The sequence below is a fragment of the Anopheles merus genome, unplaced genomic scaffold (assembly GCF_017562075.2).
Source record: "Anopheles merus strain MAF unplaced genomic scaffold, AmerM5.1 LNR4000509, whole genome shotgun sequence".
Lineage (NCBI taxonomy): Eukaryota > Metazoa > Arthropoda > Insecta > Diptera > Culicidae > Anopheles > Anopheles merus.
The window spans coordinates 20,824-42,088 of NW_024428089.1; the positions used below are offsets into that span (position 1 = coordinate 20,824).

Here is a 21,265-nt window from a genome sequence, read left to right on the forward strand (position 1 = left end):
GACTTCACTACTACGCTATACTACATCAACAGCCAATATAATCTTTGTGTTCCTGTATCCTTCGTATTTCTTATGTTTTTGTTTGGTTTCGATTCAGTTACAGTTCTCCAGCATTGAATCATACCGTATGTTGTTTGAAAAAAAAATCATTACGTTAACAAACTAACAAAAATAAAACCAAAAACAAGCTAAAACAGTTAAACAGCTAAATAGTAGTACTTAATTAAATCAATCCTTTGCCTTTCAGGGTGCGTCATGCCAAACAATCCATTTCTGAGTGTACAAGTAACTATTAGGATTGAGACAAAAATTTAATTCTAAATGTTGAACTCCTGACAGCATTTAGAACAATAAAAGTTGGTGTTAATACTACCGTAAAATTTGCAACCCTCTGTACGACATAGTTGATTTTTGCCATAATGGCTGCTGTTTACTGTTGGATGTGATGTTTGCAGTACACTACTTCCACCAACTACACCGATAGAGGAAGAAGATGACGATGATGAAAAGGGATGTAACGATCTTGTGGTTTCATTTGTATTTCCCAATGAGCCATGTGAAGCAACTAATCCGTTATGATTACATGCAAACTGGCCTGTTCCTGTAACTGTGTTTTCTATCCCATTAGATACTGGTGGAAGATTTACCACACACATTGCACCAGTACGAGTGTACGGCATGTTAGTGCTGTTAGTAGCGCTGACGACGCTTCCTCCGGGAGAATAAATAGATGCTACAATGCCACTAGAACTGGAAGTCGTAGAACCGGATGAGGATGGCCCGATGGGTGGTTTGGCACTGGTTGCATATTCAGTACACATACCTGTACTCGCATGCTGCTGATGAGGTGGTTTACTTATTTCTTCGTCTCTATGATAAAGATGCTGATGTTGCGACCGGTGATGATTATGATAAAGTTGTTGCTGGTATGAGTGTTGTCTATTAAGCCCACTAGGATTGGATGACTGATCCACACCAGCAATTGTAACAGCATTCTTGTAGACCGAGTTTGATGAAGAATGCATTTCTTCGGGTTGGTATCATTGTAGAAGGTAGATCGTGATAAATACAGTGTTTGATCAAGATCGTTTAAACGCCTTGCCGAAGGTAATTTCTGTATGCGATCGTGTGCATCCATGTCAGCTTCGGCGTAAAATTTGGACTTGCCCGTCCCGTAGCGAAGAGTGTAGTCTGTAGAATCTACGACACATTTTGACGACTCTCTCTTGCATTGCATTTCATAACATTCTAGGCACATATAACTAGTCGCAGCAGTACCGTAATTCAGACAACCAGCATTGATACAATTGACCGGCTCTCCCCCAACCATTCGAGATACTTCTGGACTTTCACTGTCACCAGGATATTCTTCGTGTTCGCGATGAAGCTGACCAACTTCTGCGACATATTTCGTCAGACGTTCAATTTCCTTTCTGTCGCGCATTTTCTCTGCTTCTAGATAACGTTCTTGAGCGCATTCTAGGTAATTTTTGATCATTTCTTCCTGATATTCGTGACGCCGTGATTTTAATTGCGCACACAAAATTCGGAACCGCGGAAACTCACTGCGAAAATTACTTTTATCATTAAATTGAGATTTTTTACTACTGACACCGCCCGTAGTACTACCGATATGGCTATTTTTACTCCCGATACGTGTAATTGAACCAATATTTTTACGCAACTTTCTACTCATTGATTTCCCAATACTACCAAATTGCTTTGCTACACTTTGTAGCTGCTTTGCCGCTTTACTTTTGCTTCCAACATCTTTTCCGCTCACACCCCCAGGTAATGATTGATTGGAAGCTGTCATGGAAGCAACTGCCGAGGACACAGTTGTAACAACGGGTGTCGAAGAAGTTGTGCCGACATTGTGATTATAATTCTCATCGGATGTGAATACTATTTCTCCCTCTGCAATTTTCTTTTCATACTCATCGTCCGAGTAATCGTCGTAGTAAATTTCATCGTCAGGACTTTCGATGCCCGTAGCATGCACTATATCCAAATATTCTTTCAATAGCGCTATATGTTCACGATCCGTTAGTATCCAGTTTCCATCACTTCCGTCGTACTCGCGCCAGTTGAAATCTTTTCCAGGATCAATGCAAAATTGAATTGGAAGTAATTGATTTGTTTCATCTACAAGGGGTATTAACGCCGGCGGACTATCGTTACTTGCTTCCATAGCTACTAATGCAGAAAAGTGTGCCATATCATAAGCCAGCAGCAATGGGGCTCGATGGCATTCGTTTGACGGTACTTCGAACGGCAAATAAACTCCACCAAATGGTATGGGAGAGAATGCTTCGCCATTAATATCCCTAAGAAACACATCGGAAACCACGATGATGGTGCGTCGAAGAATATGGGCTAGTGCTAGCACATGAATCTCTTCCAAGCTTTCGTAAGTAGCATTTACGTCTTCTCTATCGTGAATCGATGTTGCACTCGCTCCAGCATTTACAGCATCAAAGTTTTTTTCGATCAACAACGATCGTCGCCGGGAAGGCCCGATACTTTTCGAGTTACGTCGTGGTTCTGGTGAAGCAATAGCAACAATCTCTTCCCATTCTTTAGCCCACTCGCTTTCACAGAACACAAACCCAGCCTGCTTGTTGACACGGGTTTGCTGAAATCGCCACCGTCGATACAGTGCTTCACGAAATTCTTCCTTCGATAAAATATCATGCAATGTACGGCGCAGGGTCAAACGGCGATCGTGGAAGCCCCACATAGCGAGTGATGCAGCATGTAGTAAACAGTTGCCATCACCTGTAGTGGCTAATGGCCAAAGTTTTCGACAAGCTCCTGATTCATACCACCAATTCAAACGATTCGTAGCCTCCAATGAGTTAAGGGTAGAGTTTTCAATCAAATCTTTTTCAAGAAATTTGCTAAAATGAAAAAATACAACAACATTACAGCTATACTTACACATGTAAACGAGTGGCATTTACTTACCGAAAATCATCCGTATATTTTGTCAGGTCGGGCAGAGTAAACGTATAATCTGGTGTATCAATGAAGTTAAGATTCTTGTCATTTTGCTCGTGAATATGAGCATGGAAATCCATCTCAAACTCTTGTCTAGCACGTGAAACTAATGTCACATTTTCCGTAGCACGTGATATTCCTCGTTCTAATTTTTTGCCTAAATTAAAGAAACAGATAAAAAGTATAATTATAATCCATTGAACTGGCCATGCCTTTTTGCATAATAAAAACAAAAAGCATATTTCTAACGTTTTGAACACATTTGTATTTACAAATAACATTTCTCATAATAATGTTAAACTACATTTGTTTCGTGGCTATCATTAATGAATCATTTCAGTTGTTGGTTGTCTAAGAAAAAAAGAATACATTTATAGACGCATGTTACATTTGGCAAAAAAATAAGAGCTTCAATGAAGGTTTCAATTTGACTGTTAGCGAAACATAAGATGATAAACAGCATTAGAGAGAAAAAGATGGCGATGTTATTACGAAATATGAAACATACTATCAAAAATGTCTATTGAATCTGCTTTCGTGAGTGTTGGCCTCAGCTGTACGGTTGATGTTTGTAAATCAGTGATGTAGTTCATTCCAATGTTGTTGCCACTCTCATGAATCACATTTCCGAACATAGAAATCCCGATAGAAGACGATGCAGAGTTTTTAAAATGATTGTGCTGTGGATTACGGTGTGATTTCATCGTAGATAGAGACGATGTGGATAGATTTGCCGGAAGAAATTGCATTTGCACGTTTGAAATATTGCTATTACTACTAATTCGGTTACTTTCGCCAAATCTATCGCTTTTACTGATCACGCTTCCGTTAGTTACGTATGAAAATTGTGAATCGCGAATATGGTGTATTTGTAGCGGCTGTTGCTGGTTGTTACGTTGGTTTTTACAAAATGTACCCGATGAAAACATCGATGTTGTTGCTGATGGTAGCATTGAAGGAGACGCAGATCCATACGAACGTTGCGTTGATGTGGATGTAGATGATTGTGTATTGTTTAGATCTTCGCTTTCATTTTTCTTGTTGTTGAAATATTCCGTAGTCGAAGTATCTATCGGACGATATGTTGAATTAGAATTATTATAATACCAAAATAATCGCAATACGTATCAACTATGTTCAATAAACACATGAATATACAATGTAATGGATAAAGATGAATAGTTCAAACGGAATTCTAAAATGCACAATTCATAAGTGTACAGATAAAAGCGAACTCATGTGTACTCCATAAGCACATATAATAATTTCCTTTTCTTTAAACTGCTTTGATTGATACAAGTGTCGATATGAAGCACTGAACACACATAATTATATGTTTTTACTGAAACCAAACAAATAAAAAAAGCAACCAAAATATTATTGGAAAACAAAAATGCACTACCATGAATAAGAAATATCTTAGCCATAGATCATAAGTACCATTGTAATCAATTAGCGCTTTCTTCAAATCCCACTCCCAAGTTTTTAAACAGCTGACGGCGTCTTGCGTATTAGCTCCAGTGTGCGTGATGAATTCCGTGACTAAATGAGTGGTTTCCATGTTCATTGTTCGAATTGATTCCTTTTATCTGGCGCAAATAAGATACAGTATGGAATGATATCAACTGATTCAGTCTATAGCTGGTGGGGCAATCACACATCACGATTTGACGATGGCCTCCTCCTCCAACATGGACTGCATTATTCTCAATCAAGCGGTTCATGGACCGGTAACAATTATCGCGGAAGAGTTTTATATTTGCCTCAAAGCAAGATTATTTCTCGTTAGTAATATATTTTACTGATACACTCTACAAAGTGGTATTATGGTATATTATTTTTTGGGTTGTACTAGCTGCGATGTAAATAGCAGTAGCCGGAAGAAACGTTGAGAAAGTTGTTTAATTATGTTGTATTTGTATAAATTCTATTTATACACGCAAGTGAAATCCAGAACCATGTTTAAAAGCAACTAAACTATGTTAACTGTACAATATTTAGAATATTTATGTTTTATTAAAACAATGTAATCATTTTTTCTGAGGCAAGAGAACGAATGAGCAACACCCTCCTATTGTTGTTAAATGGTGAAGTGGCTTTGTCTGTCAGCACACGAAAAAGCTTGAAAAGAAATGAGAAAGAGTTCAAGGTATATTAATCATTTAGTGAATTAGCGTCCAATTGAAGCTAAACTATCAAAGACACAACAATTCTTAACGAATTATTATCAAAGATGATATAAATAAAACTGATAAATTAATAAACAATAATCATTCAATTTTGCTTCTTGAAATTTTACAGTAATTTTGTAAATGGCAAAATTTGCCAATTAGCGAACATGATAGCAACCATCCTAAGCATCTAAAAATATTATAATCTTGCACTAATGCGTTAAATTAATAAAAATATTTAACATCGCTATTGTTTTAATTCATTTCTCAGCCCATAAATACGTTATATTTTGCATATTTTTACAAAAACATTTTTTTTTCAGAAATCCATCTTCTTCCGTTTAAGGTTTAAAAAACGCACTACTTTCTGTCCCTACTATTCATATTCGAAGTTTGCAAACTATCTCGATACATTCCAATAAATTATCTCTTCATTAATGTGCACAATACTGTCGCTTAGCTAAATCCACTTCTAATTTGACTTTGGCTTATTTTCTTATATTTTTTTTTCTTCTGATTTGGCTTAATGCCGGCCTATCCGTCCACGCTGATCGATACTTATGTAGACTTCTAAATAAATACCATGCAATTGGATGTTTGATGCTTTTGTGCATTTCAAATAGATCTGAATGGGAATCGAACCGGTCCGCCTTGTAAAAATTGCTTGGACATGCTTGTAAGAACTGGCACACCTAAAAAGTAATTTTAAGTTTAGTTACATATTGTGATAAGTACGTTTATTTTGAGATGACTTTTATCTTAGCGATTTGGATTCAAATTCGACCCTTTGCCCGAACGTTATTCAACTAATTAGAATTAGAGTGTATACCGTTGCTAGGTCAATGTGCTAAGAATTTTAATGGTTCAAAATGATACATTAGCTTTCGAAAATTAAATCATAACAATATTGTTATTGTGTATAAAAGGAAGCAGAAAACTCAACAGTAGCTAACTGTATCTGTATAATTAAACTTTACTGTTGATATAATATAAGGTCAAACGTTACCATCATACACAATGCAACACGTACGTAACACCTATTCAACAATCTTGTTAAAGCATTGGAATAGCATCACACCGCAATGAATTCCATCAGCTCAATCACAAAGTTCAAGGCTATCGGCTGGTAATACAGCATTGTTGTAGGAGAAGAGTGTCAGTCGCGTCGCTGGATTCAAAATCTGTATTAACCAAATGATCTACTACTACAGCATTATTGTGTATATTCGAAGCATTGATCAAAGCTACTTGATCAAAAATGTTTCATGCAATGGGAAATAATACACCAATGGGTAAAATGCACCAGTGAATTTTACCTACCGTATCACTTACATTTAATAGAAAATAATAATATTGATTTACCAGCCTAGGTTGCAAAAATTACGACACACTGTTATTGTTTGTTTTGTAGTAACATTCTCTCGAGTTAAGATCAGCTCGACTCACTCCGCTTCTCCTGCCCCATTAACTCAAGGAGGGGAAGAATTGGCACATTACATTATCCGTCGGTTCCCTGGTAGGAATGTGCCATCACATTATTCATTTACTTAAGAAATGCACGCTTCTGGAATGAACAGGCCATGCATGCAATTATCTATTTCCGATATCACTTCCGTTCCGTTTTGCACACAAACATTTGATTAGGTTCAACTCATACTTCTTAGTGTGCTAACAGATTGATGGTGCTGCCATATAACCCAAAAACATGAATCATCTAGCACATATTACGCATTTTGTCTGCCTACAGACGACGGAATTCCGTTTACCTTGAGATATTTATGTACACTACTCCGAATTTTCACTTGTTTCACAACCGATGGCTCGTTGATACACAACACAAATAAACAACATGCACTAACGCAGTGGTACACTTTTAACATTGCCACGCACAAATTCAGCATAAAACAATATCATTCAGCAAGCAGTCTAATAGAATGGAGATGAATTATAGATACCGATTGTAGTATTACTTAAATTGGATTCGCACTAGACATTCCGCACGAAAAACTTCATGTGTGTTTCTATTTTTTTCTTCCTTTGCTTCAATAGTGCTGTGAATCAGATGGCCATGAAATCAAGCAACAAGAGTAAAGCACCCTACTGATGACGGTGTTCGAAGAATATACAGGTATTTTCCTATAAACGCTATTAAGGCGGACCGCAGGCAATAGTGTATTTCGAATAATAGTATAAGTCGATTTTGGAGTTTTTCAGTCAAATTATAGCTAAACAAAAGGGAATTTTTTTGCATTTGACATTCATCGTGTCAAATTAGTACAATTTACTAAAATAACTGTCAAATTTAGAAAATAGCGTGTAGCGAAATCACGTATATCGAGTATGACATATATCGGGGAATACCTGTACAGACATTTTCCCGATTACAGGTAGTCCCCGAGATACGCAGTACCTCTTACACGCAGATTCGAAGATTCGCTATTTTCTTGATTTGACAGTTCTTGGCAAAGTGTGCATAATATACAGGGGTTTTCAAGTCACTTTCGAATGTAAACATTGGTTTTCACGACGTGCTAAATTATTTTCCACATCACTCTGATATTTCATTTCCATCGTTATAATCAAAGTGTATTTAGACAAGGTGGTCTCGTCCCATACAAATTGACAAGTAATTTTGGTAAATTTGGTAATTTATGGTAATTTTGGTTTGGTTTGACAGAATGGGTGAAATGAATTGCCATAGGAATGGTTCGTTTTGTTCTTAGCAACACATACGTCCCAAGTGCCACAAATCCACTAAACAGCCACTAAACGGATTCTAAACGACCCAAATAGCCAGCTTGTACTTTATAGCTGATTTAGGGCTGTTTAACGAAAAATCGTTCCGATGTCGTACTTTGTGGCTGATTAAGAGATAGACGGTACTTTGCGGAACTATGGAGCTTTTTAACAGGCACATGGTACTCTTTGGAACTTTGCGGCTGATTAGCACTATGTGTAGGGTTCATGATGGAACTTGAAGGCTTGTTAAGAAAGGGTACCGAACTTGGTGGAACTTTATAGCTTTTTAATGCATGACATCGGTTCAAGGTGGCTCTTGTCAAAGTGTCAAAGACGGACGCCGGCAATAATCTCATTGCTGCTGCACAAGTTAGATTCGTTAATTGAAGAATGAATAATGAGTGAAGTGATTGTGAATTATCAGTAAATTGTGTAAAATTTTGTGTAATTCATCAATACAAAGGATGTAAAAATATACATATGTGTTTAAACGAAACAAATCTTGTTGTTTATTTTATCGATGACGCTTGCTTTAAAATAAAACACAAAGAAAAATAATCCCTGGCATCGTGGCATAAGGAAGCTGCTTAGGCGCTGTTTGAAAGACCCACATAGAACTTTGATGCTGTTTATCTACTGCAAAAGGCGAATTAGAGCAGCGATCTTTAGCGTGCCAAAATGAGCTGCTTAAGCAATTCTGGCTATTTGGGGACTCAAGCTCGCAACCTAAACGGAATATAACGGAATATACTTAACCAGTGGAGCTTCCACGTTTGGAGAGCTTTTTCATTCCCTTTGTACTGTTGTATAGTTTCGCATTAAAATTACAGGCGGTCCCCGAGATACACGGTACCTCTTATACGCGGATTCGGAGATACGCGTTTTTTTTTTTAAATTTGATAATTATTTGAGAAATTTGTACTGTAATTCTGTAATACTGTAATACTGTACTGTAGAAATTTGTACAAATAATTTCCGTTTTGATCGAATGTTAAAAACTATTTCAAAAGGTTTAACACTATTATGTTCAGTCAAAATCATATCAAATAACTCATAAAGTGACTAAAACCGCCCCCTTTTTGCAAAATTACACAAAAATTAGTGACATTTTAGCTGGAAACCACGAGTTTCGACTTACACGGAAATTCGAGATACGCGGTAATTTGCGGCCGTTTTCGGTCCCCATTAACCGTGTATCTCGGGGACCGCCTGTACAGATTTTCCACGATTTATTGGTCAGTTCCCATAATTTTTTTGATGCGTTCCTACGGTTTTTTGATCGTATCCCATAGATTTTTGGTTCGTTCCCATAATTTATTTATTTTCCGATTGCATATCAATACAATTGGATCAAAAAATTCTGGGAAACGGCCAAAAAATGATGGAAACCGACCAAAACTTGATGGAAACCAACCAATAAATCGTGGGAAACCCTGTTTACATCGCTAAAACTAGAACGGCGATACGATTGTTTAAATACTAAACTCAAATGGAAATAACTAGCACAGAAGCAAGTGAAAATTTAATAATGATCGTAGGTGTTGGTACTCACGTATCTGACCACACGACCATTCATATAGATTTTTACTCAGAAAGGCCATATAGGTCATGATTAGGTGAAACTTGTCAAAACACATTGCAAGAAAAGGACAGCAATATAATGATGAGTTGTAATACGCCATCTATTGAGCAAACCAGTGAAGCTATGGAGATTTCGTTTTTTTCTATGGCTTCTCGTTCTATGGCCAGTCGTTTAAGCTTAATCTGTGGCGGTTGGGATAAGCCTCTAAAGTCGCTCGGTACCCGAGTAGCCCGTTTGCCTGGAATATGATGTTTTTTGGTTACCAGTGACAGGGTTAAAGCAACGGAATGACAGATGGAGAACGCAATCGTTAAGGCCCGTGGCAGCGCTCATCCGATGCGATTTTATCGGACGAAATTTATATGGGATTTGACAGATAACGTCGGACGTGCGATTTCGTCGTACGACGGAATCAAAAATTTTTGATTCCGTCGGATCGTCGCATCCGATTTTATCTGTCAATGTAATCATGCAGGTTATGTAGGAACAATATGAAATTATTTTTTATAATGGTTAAACCATTCAAATTTTCGCAATATGAGCCGAAATAGCGTTTGACAGAAGCGTCCGATAAAATCGCATCGGATAAGCGTTGCCACCGCCCTAACCCAGTAATTTTATCTGCGGCGAAATAGCACTGCTGTCAAAACAGTAAAATGGATTCGATTAGTTTTTTTCTTATTGTTGTCGCTTGTCTCTTATGTTTGCTACGAAGCTGTACCGTCTAGTTTCTGAATATTTGTTGCAAACGGACACGATATAGCAAATGAGATCTATTGTTTGTATAACTGCTGTGTGTTGGTATTTATAGTTTAACATTATTCTAGAATTACGATCGCAGTATTGCACACCACCTCCCGAGGGTGCTGTAAAACGTCATATAATCACGCATCGCCAATACGATACGATTGTTCAAACAAACTTCTATAGCGAGCTGAATCCACACGAATTGAAACGGTACAGCGAAAACGATATCGAAATACAACTACTAGTAACTCGAACCACTAGCTTCCATCAACTCGCACCCGTACCGGGTTCGTGGTTTCGTTCTCAGTTCCCGACATCAGGTTTATAATTGAACGACGCAGGACGGGGCGTTTCCGATTAGATTCGGAAGTAAGCTCAAACCACGAAACTAAGGCTGGTCCCTGGTACGATATGATGGTCCCATTTCGACGTAAGAAATCTAACAAACAATTTCCAGTGAAAGTATGTACCTTTGATTCGGAGCTTGAATTTCACCTTGAGGTAAGTTACTGCATCGGAGTGGTACACCAGAAAACCCGTATTATAATAATCCAATGTCATTTGTTTTGTTCGTAGCACCGAGCAACAGGTAGATACTTGTTTGAATTAATATGTCGAACGATCGGCCTGCGCGAGACATGGTACTTTGGGTTGCAGTTCGAAGATTCCAAAGGAAACCTGTCATGGCTGAAAATGGACAAGAAGGTCCAGGATCAGAGCGTGCACATGACAAACGGTAGCTGTATGTTTATATTCTTAGCCAAGTTTTTTCCCGAAAATGTGGCTGAAGAGCTGGTACAGGAGGTAACGCAGCATCTGTTCTTTCTACAAATAAAACAAGCCATATTGTCGATGGATGTATACTGTCCGCCAGAGGCATCTGTGTTGCTTGCTTCATACGCGGTGCAAGCTAAGGTTAGTGTGAGGAAGAACTTAACTCATCAATAGTTGATTAATTGTTTATGGTTCTGTTAGTACGGCGATTATGACGAAGCAGTATGCAAGCCAGGGATGCTGATCAGCGAAAATTTGCTGCCTCAACGCGTGATCGATCAGTATCAAATGACGCCCCAAATGTGGGAAGAACGCATTAAAACGTGGTATGCAGATCATCGAGGTATGTCAAGAGATGAGGCAGAAATGGAATATCTAAAGATTGCGCAGGATCTGGATATGTTTGGTGTCAACTACTTTCCTATAACGGTAAAGTATATTTGTGCAAGTAATATGTTTTGCGCCACACATCATCATCTAATGCCGTTATTTATAGAATAAGAAAAACACGGAAGTTTGGCTTGGTGTGACGGCGTTGGGATTGAACATTTATAACAAAGAAAACAAGTTACTGCCAGTGACAACTTTCCAGTGGAATGAAATCCTGCACATCAGTTTCGACGATCGAAAGTTTGTGGTGAAAACTAATGACAGCAAAAGTCCGAAGCCTGTGATATTCTATTCGCAAAAGCTGCGTATCAACAAATTGATATTGGATCTGTGCGTGGGCAACCACGATCTTTACATGAAACGGCGCAAACCCGATACGATGGAAATTCAACAAATGAAAGCCCAAGCGAAAGAGGAAAAGCAACGAAGGCAAGTCGAGCGGAATAAGTTAACGCGCGAAAAGCAGCTGCGTGAAGCGGCAGAGCGAGAAAAGGCAGCGATGGAGCAAAGACTGATGCAGCTGCAGGAAGAGATGAGAGCCGCGAACGAAGCTTTGGTATTTCTTTGTAAAGTAATTTGAAGCTTCGTTTTGCTATACTAATTGCTTGTCAATCTGCATTCGATCTTTTTTAGCATCGCAGTGAAGAGGCAGCGGAACTTTTGGCGGAAAAAAATCGCCTTGCTGAGGAAGAGGCAATGCTACTCTCTCACAAAGCCCAGGAAGTCGAGCAGGAGATCAATCGGATGCGTATGACTGCTCGCAAAACGGAAGAAGAAAAGATGTACCTGGAGCGAAAGACACAAGAAGCAGAGTTACTCACTGCTCGCATGATGGAGGAATCACGCAAACGAGCTTTAGAGGCCGACAAGTTAAAAAATGAACTGATACACGCGCGTGTGGCAGAAAAGGAAGCGAAAGAAAAATTGCTGAATTTTCTAAGTCGAACGTCCACCGAATCGATACTCATTACACCTTCTTCATCACCGGAATCTCCTATGCATGAAATGCATTCGTACGATCTCTTGGCCGACGGTGATATGGAACAACTTTCACTGGAAATCGAAAAAGAACGGTGAGAACAATGTGCCACTTTTGAAAGTACATCTTTTAATAAATTTGCATGGATAATGCTGTTTTTTAGGGTTGAATACTTGGCCAAGTCGAAACAAGTACAGAATCAGCTCAAGGAGCTTCGCTCTGAAATTGAGCAACTAAAAATCGGTGAGAATCAGTGCCCACTGGATGACATCAATGCCGAGCAGTTGCGGCTAGGTGAGACAAAATATTCCACCCTGAAAAAGGTTAAGTCCGGTTCAACAAAAGCACGAGTAGCCTTTTTTGAGGAACTGTAAGTTGTGTTTAACTTTTGCAATTCATTGTTTTTGTCTGAATTTAGATTGGGTTACGTACGCTTATTTTAATTTGTCGTTTTATTTTTTTAATACTTTTTAAAGTTCATTGCTTACTTTTGTTTATGCCGCAAAAAGTATACGGATCAAATATGATCATTTTGAAAAACGCTTTCAGCCTCGTTGCTCCAAATTCTCACCGCGTTTTTTCTATATTTGAGTTTATCTATACAAACTTAATACATACCACATATTTTATTGAAATATTGACTATTTTCACACAAGAAAGCCAAAAACAAGTTAATATCAATAGTATGTAAAATTTTTGTGTTGAAATGGTGCTCCCAATTGTTTTTTTAATAGAAACGATTGAAAATGTTTCGGGTAACACATGGTTCAAGTTATCGCCTTAATTGGATTGATTCAACTCTTAAAAAGATTTCGCTTATATTGTCTGCATTAATTCAATGTCGTCATTACTATCGATGATTGTCCGACGGTATGCTATGGTCAAATTAGTTTTGTTAATTATATTTCACCCTTTTTGAAGATAGTTAATGACTTTAATATATTTCTTCTTTCTTAAAAAAGTCATTTAATTTGCAAATTGCCAAAGGCGAAAAGCCAGCAATTACCATTAAGACCTCATCTACTTTTACTTTGTTACGATGTTTTTGTTTTATTAAGCCCATTGATCCATACCCCAGCTTAACGTCCTAGTATAAAATACAGCGTACCCATTAGCTATAAATCACATTTACGTAGTATTTTCAATTTATGTTACAGTAAAATGATGGAGTATATAGTTTTACAAATATTAATTAGATACAAATAACCGAATGATGGTGTGTATTATAATTTATATGAGATTGCTGCATTCATCACTATGACTAGTGTACCATAATAACAGGTTTTTATAGATTATATTTTCATCTTTCAACAGCTATAAGTAGTAACACTTCATTTGTTTCTTTTTACGATCATCGTGTAGCGCGTATAATAAAGTATGTTAATTCATCTTCGTACCTTTATTTTCATTGTTTACATACATAAATACCACACCCTCGCTTCCCTTCACTTGTTTGTCACAACTGTGCGTGTTCTATATATTTGTTTGGGGTTTTTGGTGTTTCTGGTGTTCGTGTTAATTGCAATAATGGGCATAGCATATTTTTGGAGTATGGAATTCAATCGATAGTGCCATTTGCAAACTATAGCTTTAAATACTGAGTTTTATTTATCGACCTCATCTGCCAACGGATGTGTTCTAAAAAAATAATAATAATAAGAGAGAAGGTACAAGTTATTTCATATTCCAAATTTCAAAATTATGCTGATATTATTTTCGATTCCATTATCCGTATTGCCGTAAGGAAACACATCTCATTTGAGATTCATTGTATTCGGTTGTTTTTATTTATTTGAGTGTATAGTTCTATCTTGTGTAACAATTCAGCATCATCAGAAAATACAAATATGTAATGGTTTTGGGTGTAACACTTCTCAGCAATAAATGCACTGTTCAACGGTGTCCGGGTTGCTGAATGATAATAAATGCTTATGCTCAATTCTGTAAATTACAGGGAGCCGGAAGAATCGATAGTGTAAAACATTACGATCGGTTACGATTTTCTCGTATCTAGCACAACCTATCTCAGGAATGACAACTATTATAAGGTGCCTTGCAAAATTAACGAACATATCAGACAGTTTCGAACGAAACCAAAGCCAGAAAAGAGCTCGGGCCATGAGAGCAAATGCGAACCAATTGTTAAGACTATTGTTATGCCGGAAAACTTCAACAGACTGTCAGTTTCTTCTAATGAGGTGACACAATGGAACGTTTTCTATTGAAATAGATTCAAATGTTCCTGCGTCGACAATAAATTGAAATTTTATGTTTATAATCCACAATGCATTTATTATTGATTTCAAAAATGACCAGATCAATTTAAATAAACAATTATTAGCTATCCGAACATAATGCTTGAACTTTACATCTCATGTGTATAAAATTTGATCATTTATTTTGTTAGCTCGCATTGCGTAAGTAATTTTTGTTTCAATTTGAAGCTTTCAACCGTTTTTAGAACCTTTCGTGAAACGTTTCAAACTACGAAACAAGCCCCCATCCCAAGAAAATCAAACTATGGGCCCCAACCATCCTACTGCTCAGTCAGAACTCACTAAGGGAGTCTTATCTATGCACAGTTTTGTTCGTGGCAAAATACAATCGTCAAAATTCTTTCATATTTAGTCCAAGTGTGTGCATGTATCAGCCCAAACTTGCTACTTGACTGGTGTCTACCGCCAAGGTCAGAAGCAGTCTATATACAGAGTTTGATCGAATAAAACTATCCAAATGCCGCTGAAAGCTGTGTGTGTGCTGAATGGAGAAGTGAAGGGGACGATATTTTTCGAGCAGAGCGTAAGTAAAATGCTTATCAGTTTTTTTTTCATTCCTGTCGTAATTTAGAATGTGAGTTACGTCAAATGTTATGGATGTTTCTCGCGGAAATCAATTGCAATTTTATGTAACCTTGAATTCTGTACACAAAACACGCCTGTAGTTACGAAACTCTACTTTTCGACAATTGTATGCGGAAGAAATGCTCGTACTAGAGCGAGTACAATGTCTTATTGAAGCCAAGAAAAAAAGCGCTTCGTCATGACCGCTGGCATTTGATGTGACGCCATTACGTGTAGCGCCGGGTTCTTTAGCATAACAATAACAACACCAATAGCAACACAACCATACTGTGTGGCACAGACAAGGACTTGCAGAGTTGTATTCGATAAGCTGTAGTGAAATCTCCATTCATTCACATTAATTCAACTCATCTCATTAATCTAATGCAGGGTGAGTCAGATCCGGTAAAAGTAACCGGCTCGGTAACTGGCCTGAAGCCGGGAGATCATGGATTCCACATTCATGAGTTTGGAGACAACACCAATGGTTGCATGTCAACAGGCGCTCACTTCAATCCGTACGCCAAAACTCATGGAGGACCGGACGCCGAAGAACGCCATGCCGGTGACATGGGAAATATTGTTGCAGATGAAAATGGTCAGGCAAAGGTAGACTTGACCGCTACACAAATTGCTCTAAGCGGAGCCTTGAACGTCGTGGGACGTTCGTTGGTGGTTCACGCTGATCCGGACGATTTGGGCGTAGGGGGACATGAACTGAGCAAAACTACTGGCAATGCCGGTGCCCGACTGGCCTGTGGTGTGATTGGACTGTGCAAAATTTAATCCATTCGCTAACATTCAATCTACATTTCCCGCGTTATCAAACAATTAGAGACAAAACAGCGTGCACCCTCTTGCAACAATGGTGAATTAAGTAACATGTTAGATGCAGGGAAATTAGATGTAAAACTGTTGTATGTTTCGTTACTAATGGGGAAGGTCTGTCATGTACACTGATAATATCAATAAATGTGTGAAAAGCCAAAATACACTGTAAATCTGTTACTTAACTGCGTCGACGCACCGAGTGTTCCAAGTGAGTGGAAAAATGTGTACACCTATTAAGTTACCCCTTGAGATGTTGTTTTTCCTTCCTTGCAGGGTTCGTCCGTGGCTGTAACCGGTGCATTAGAGGGTTTACGGCCGGGTAAGCATGGGTGTCATATACACGAGTTTGGCGATTTTTCACGCGGTTGTCTCTCGACTGGGCCTCACTACAATCCGGACGGGAACGATCATGGGGCTCCGGATGACACGAATTGCCATGTCGGTGATCTCGGTAACATCGTGGCCTATAGCACCGGACTGGCCAAAATACAAATCGCGAATAAAAAATTAACCCTCGTCGGTGACCGAAGCATCATAGGGCGGACGCTCTCCATATCCGAGTACGAGGATGATTTAGGGCGAGGAAAACATGATTACAGCAAAACGACCGGAAATTCTGGCAACTGCATTGCCTGTGCAATTATTGGTGTCGCTCGCGAAGAATACTTTGCCGAACGATTGCATCTGACCACAGACGAGTAATGAATGCTTAATATTAACAGCAAGCCTTATCCAATGGGACATATGTCCTTCTAAAGCTAAAGCTCCCAGCTCGATTCGTTATGCTTAAAGTGCTGAATTAATTCTTTTACTTGCAACATATTCTTCAAAGTATATTATTTTTGCTGTTTACTAAGAAAGAAACTACGCAAATGCAAAATGATATCCATTATCCACCGTCATTGTAGTATTGTACATAGCATCCGACCATGACGTTCTTCTCCGTTTCTCTTTTATAACTTATTTCGAACATAATTTAGCTACCATTGGTGTGGTACGGCCAGTACACACACACACACACACGCTTATGTTAAACACACATTTATATCATTATCGTGTATTAGTTTTTTTATGCTTAAACATAGGAACCTATGACAAGTAATGCTATGTCTGATCAACCTCATTCTTTCCTCTGTTGGCATCGAGCCATTGATTGCAGAATAGTTTTATGTGTTGCTAGATGCGAAAGACCCCGCCAACGATCTGGGGGATCTAAGTTGCCATCGTAATTCCTACTACTTTCTTCGTTATCGGACAATGCTCCAGCCGGTGATAGGGGGCAACCTTTTCCTTCGCTCGTTTTCATACTGCGTTGTATGAAGTTGAGCATCTTTTGCACTTTGGCGCAATTGGGACTTTTCTTCACCGTTGGTTGGCACTCTGTCGGCTCTTCGACATTCTTTCGTTGCACTAGAGTGTTTAGTGTACTCACAAATTCTAGCGGTTTTATTTTCTTATTTTTTACTAGCGCTCTCGCTTGCTTCAATGCCAGGCTACCGCTATGCGATGGCAAACCAATCGACAATACCGCTGTTTTGCTTTTCTTGTGCTTACTACCTTTCGTGACGGTTGTGTTGATTTTGGTTTTCGTCATCGAACCTCCAATGTTCTTTATCCTTAGTTTTGTGGGAGTAATGTGTTCCACAACAAGGCTGTTGCTTTCCGGTGATTTTGGTTTTTTGAACAGCTCTTCTTCACTAGTGTTGGAGGGTTTATCAAATACTTTTAAGCATTTTTCGAGCTTCCGCCCGATTAATTTTGTAGATTGCTCAACCGCATTACATGGTAAAGCAACTGTTACATCTTCAGTACATGCCGGCGCAGCTTGAATGGGCACGATCGGATCGATTTTTTGGTCCAGAACATCGTTCACTTTCAGTGAAGGGTTCACCGTCGAAGGAAACAGATCTTGTAACATATCGTCAATAAATCCTGTATCGAAGCTTGTTGAAAGATTTGCATAATCGGATGCTGCAGGTAAGCATTGTGATGATGTTGGTTCAGCAGGCGTTGGGCTTTGAGGCTGCAGTTCAGTGCCCCCATTATTACCAGCTAAAAAGTCTAAGCTGAAATCAATTGCTGCAACATTGTCCATTGAGTTTTCGTAACTATAGCACTCGCTGGAGAAGTTATTCCCAAAGCTGATATCTGGTGACTGTCGTTGATAATGGTACACAGTACTTTCCTCGAAATTTTAAACTTAAAATTTCGGAAGGGATACATGCAGTCATTTGCTTCACACTTGTATATAGCTTCATTTAAGTTGAGAAACAGATAACGCATCATGTTTTGTTTATTGCGATCTAAACAACGAGGGCATGGGATCGCCTGCTCCTGAAACGATACAGATCCATTCCATTCAGTACGCTTGACAGCTCATAGTACCCGGCGTCAGAACTATTCTTACCTTGGCCGGATCCTCATCGATATATATTTTACGAACTGGGATTCTACTGGCTGTGTGATATCCCTTTGAATTTGCTGGACTAGCAGCTCCATAGAATTACAAGTATTTCCTGTAATTTAAGGTAATTTTCAGCTCCCGGTTGTGCTGTTTACGATTGTTTTCTTTTTTGTACTGTTGCTCCTTGCATGCACTGCACACATGATTGCAACAGGACAATTTAGTTGACATTTTAAAAAACATACGCCAGGCTACATATTTTATTCTAACTTAACAAAAACATAAATACAAATAATTCATGAATGCTGAACAAAATTATAAAAAACCAAAAACCAAGTGTTCATAAAAAGGTTTCGTCATGAAGCAAAGTGGGTAGAATTAAGGATTAGCCCTCTACGTTACGTTAGCGTTACGCGTAATGCCTGTTAATCTCGAACCCAAGCAGCATTTTTCTTGAAAGTCTATTTATCTCAAACCCAAACAGCATTTTCTAGAACTAGAAGGGTGATACGATTGTTTAACCGTAGAGTTGGCAACCAGATTTACACACGTAAGCTGGCAACCGGCATACTCGGGTATTCCACACGTTTTGATGCAAAAATTAACGATTTTCATAGGTAAACAATGTTTTCTACATTTAATGCTGTAAGCAAGTAATGCCGACCATATATTCTCTTCTTCATTTATTCATTAAGTTTTTTTCATATTTTATTATAAAAATAACGGTCAATTGAAATTTGGAATCGCTTGAATATGACTCGAAAATAAGCACAATACGAAAAGAAGAGGAAGAAGAGAAACGTCATTCTCCATACAAATGTATGGAATACCCAGGTATGCTGGTTGCCAACTTACGTGGTAAAGTTAAAAAAATTCCAATAATTAATTCCCGTGTTAATACCAAAGTTAATACCCGTGTTGCTGACCACACGACCATTCATATAGATTTTCGGTCGGAAAGTTAGAAGGGTATATATGCCATGATTAGATGAAGCTAGGCGAAAAACATTGCAAGAAAAGGACAGTACTCAAGTAGCCTTAAGAAACTCTATTTGATTATTAACAGTTTTTAAAGCATATTTGATTTGGATAGCGTTTCGACATCATGTTTTTCGTCCACGGCTGCAGCTAACCTCCATGCTGATATAATGGAAAAAACCCATGGAATGAAAGAAACTTATGTGATACAGTGACAATATGCAGTGACAAAACGATGAAATGTCGAATAAAAAGTATTTGTGGTGAATTTATGTATTTATTCTATGAAATATTAACACCTTTTGTTGTAACTTAACGAAGATCTAGAAAATGCATATAGAATGAGAAAGAGCAATACAGCCATCTCTGTCGATTTGTTCGTTGAGTTTGATATTTTCGTTAAAAATACCGGCAAAATTTTAATTTTTAACGAAGCATTGACGAAGCCAGGAAAACGTTACGCAGTGTTTTAAGCCCTGAAATTACTGCTGTATGGAAAGCTAAAAGTAATACTTTAGGCATACTTTTAACGGTTTCTTAACAGGATTGTGCTACTTGGGTAATATAATGATGTGTTGTATTACGCCATCTATTAAGCAAACCAATGAAGCTATGGAGCTTTTGTTTAATTTCTTCTATTGATATTCGATTTTCCAGTCGTTAAGCTTTATCTGTGGCGCTTGGGTACTGTAGTTAATTCTCTCGATTCGGTAGCAAAAATGTCGACTTTTTGTAGAAAACACTTATTTTAATCCACTGTTTAATAATTGGAACAAAGAGAGTACTTCGATCCTATTTATTGCACAGGCCATAGCCTCTTTTTCCACCGTGCTTTTTTGTCTATTTCAGTGTGTTTGGAAATTGTTCAATAATTGGCTATAAGTGAGCAATAATAGAATTTTGAGTTTTTGTGAGTATGCAACAATTGGAAGTTTGAACAGGTTTAAAAAATAGTATTTCTTCACAATATTTATAACTTTTCTGCCTAAAAGAAAATATACATACTATTTTTTAAGCAATCGTGTAATCTTGTAAAATAGACACACACAACAAGAACCATATAATAATTTGCCACAATATTACGTTTGAAATGAGTTAGATTCGTACAATTTATATCGAAGTTCTTTCGTATTTTAAAAGTTTATTTACATTGCATAGTGCATAAAAGATTACATATACATGAAACATTTCTTATGTACAACATAAACCAAAATGCATTTAATTATGATTGGAACGATTTTGGATAGATGTAGATGACACGTGAGACGCCATCAGCATTTGTAAGGACGTAAGTAGAATAAAAAGTCAGAAAAAAGAACATCAGAAAAGAAACATTGACGAGCAATAATAAATAAAACAAAATAAATAGTTATTCTAGGAGAGCTCCTGCGTATTACTCTTAAGAAGGGTGGGAAAGGTTGAAGTAAACTCCCAGGAACTGGTATTCTATCAACATAATAATTCTCACACGTAAGCGGCGTTTTATGCAGATATGTTTCCGCTTCATGCTTTGCACTTAAAATGGTGTTTCTTCCGAGGAATTCCAGTTGGTCCATCGGTAAGTTCACAGATGTGCAAACCGATCCTTTTCAGTGGATGGCATTTTGTTTTGGATTACCCCATCGTCCGTTGAATTTCATCCATTTGGGTTGTAGTGAGCTGCGCCCTACAAGTATATCGAAATGTTTAGTTAAGAGCATAAGAGATGCTACCAGAAGGATCTTAAGATTCAAACTCCTTCTGACACCGTTGTTACCTTGAGCACCATTCGTAGATGATCTGAACGTTTCTCCAGGTTGACCATGGCCCATACCGAATCCGTTAATATCG

General features: G+C 38.1%; 4 protein-coding genes and 1 pseudogene across 6 annotated transcripts; 3 read left to right on the forward strand and 2 right to left on the reverse strand.

Annotated features, from left to right (window-relative positions):
• Positions 1-635: 635 nt before the first annotated feature.
• Positions 636-7,402, reverse strand: LOC121602564 (OTU domain-containing protein 7B-like). Its single transcript, XM_041931328.1, is given in 8 exon segments — positions 636-750; positions 824-1,036; positions 1,039-2,900; positions 2,968-3,157; positions 3,509-4,069; positions 4,441-5,121; positions 5,754-5,863; positions 6,504-7,402. Coding segments are annotated over 6 exon segments (2,970 nt in total). The 5' UTR covers positions 4,568-5,121; positions 5,754-5,863; positions 6,504-7,402; the 3' UTR covers positions 636-733.
• Positions 7,403-10,127: 2,725 nt separating this feature from the next.
• Positions 10,128-14,660, forward strand: LOC121602565 (moesin/ezrin/radixin homolog 2-like). Of its 3 annotated transcripts, none has more exons than XM_041931329.1 (7): positions 10,128-10,740; positions 10,816-11,154; positions 11,215-11,442; positions 11,510-11,959; positions 12,037-12,476; positions 12,546-12,752; positions 14,337-14,660. In XM_041931329.1, the coding sequence occupies exons 1-7, from the start codon at positions 10,651-10,653 to the stop codon at positions 14,359-14,361; spliced, it is 1,779 nt and encodes a 592-aa protein (XP_041787263.1). In that variant the 5' UTR covers positions 10,128-10,650; the 3' UTR covers positions 14,362-14,660. The 3 variants fall into 3 exon arrangements, with proteins under 3 accessions (XP_041787263.1, XP_041787265.1, XP_041787264.1); XM_041931331.1 differs by having other exon boundaries at positions 12,546-12,676; XM_041931330.1 differs by lacking the exon at positions 14,337-14,660 and having other exon boundaries at positions 12,546-12,756.
• A 335-nt stretch (positions 14,661-14,995) lies between these two features.
• LOC121602566 (superoxide dismutase [Cu-Zn]-like) lies at positions 14,996-16,212 on the forward strand. The gene is made up of 2 exons (XM_041931332.1): positions 14,996-15,181; positions 15,613-16,212. Exons 1-2 carry the CDS (start codon positions 15,116-15,118, stop codon positions 16,006-16,008), a joined length of 462 nt encoding a protein of 153 aa, XP_041787266.1. The 5' UTR covers positions 14,996-15,115; the 3' UTR covers positions 16,009-16,212.
• LOC121602563 (superoxide dismutase [Cu-Zn]-like) lies at positions 16,195-16,919 on the forward strand. The gene is made up of 2 exons (XM_041931327.1): positions 16,195-16,218; positions 16,327-16,919. The coding sequence occupies exons 1-2, from the start codon at positions 16,195-16,197 to the stop codon at positions 16,753-16,755; spliced, it is 453 nt and encodes a 150-aa protein (XP_041787261.1). The 3' UTR covers positions 16,756-16,919.
• A 22-nt stretch (positions 16,920-16,941) lies between these two features.
• Positions 16,942-21,239, reverse strand: LOC121602567 (annotated as a pseudogene).
• Positions 21,240-21,265: the final 26 nt, after the last annotated feature.

What these genes read in the sequence shown, in the direction of transcription:
- LOC121602565 (XM_041931329.1), top strand. Translation starts at nt 10,651, where the DNA reads ATGATGGTCCCATTTCGACGTAAGAAATCTAACAAACAATTTCCAGTG. An exon ending in TCAACTACTTTCCTATAACG is followed by an intron (nt 11,443 to 11,509) that starts GTAAAGTATATT and finishes CGTTATTTATAG; the next exon opens with AATAAGAAAAACACGGAAGT. An exon ending in GAGCCGCGAACGAAGCTTTG is followed by an intron (nt 11,960 to 12,036) that starts GTATTTCTTTGT and finishes GATCTTTTTTAG; the next exon opens with CATCGCAGTGAAGAGGCAGC.
- LOC121602566 (XM_041931332.1), top strand. Translation starts at nt 15,116, where the DNA reads ATGCCGCTGAAAGCTGTGTGTGTGCTGAATGGAGAAGTGAAGGGGACG. An exon ending in CGATATTTTTCGAGCAGAGC is followed by an intron (nt 15,182 to 15,612) that starts GTAAGTAAAATG and finishes AATCTAATGCAG; the next exon opens with GGTGAGTCAGATCCGGTAAA.
- LOC121602563 (XM_041931327.1), top strand. Translation starts at nt 16,195, where the DNA reads ATGTGTGAAAAGCCAAAATACACT. An exon ending in GTGAAAAGCCAAAATACACT is followed by an intron (nt 16,219 to 16,326) that starts GTAAATCTGTTA and finishes CCTTCCTTGCAG; the next exon opens with GGTTCGTCCGTGGCTGTAAC.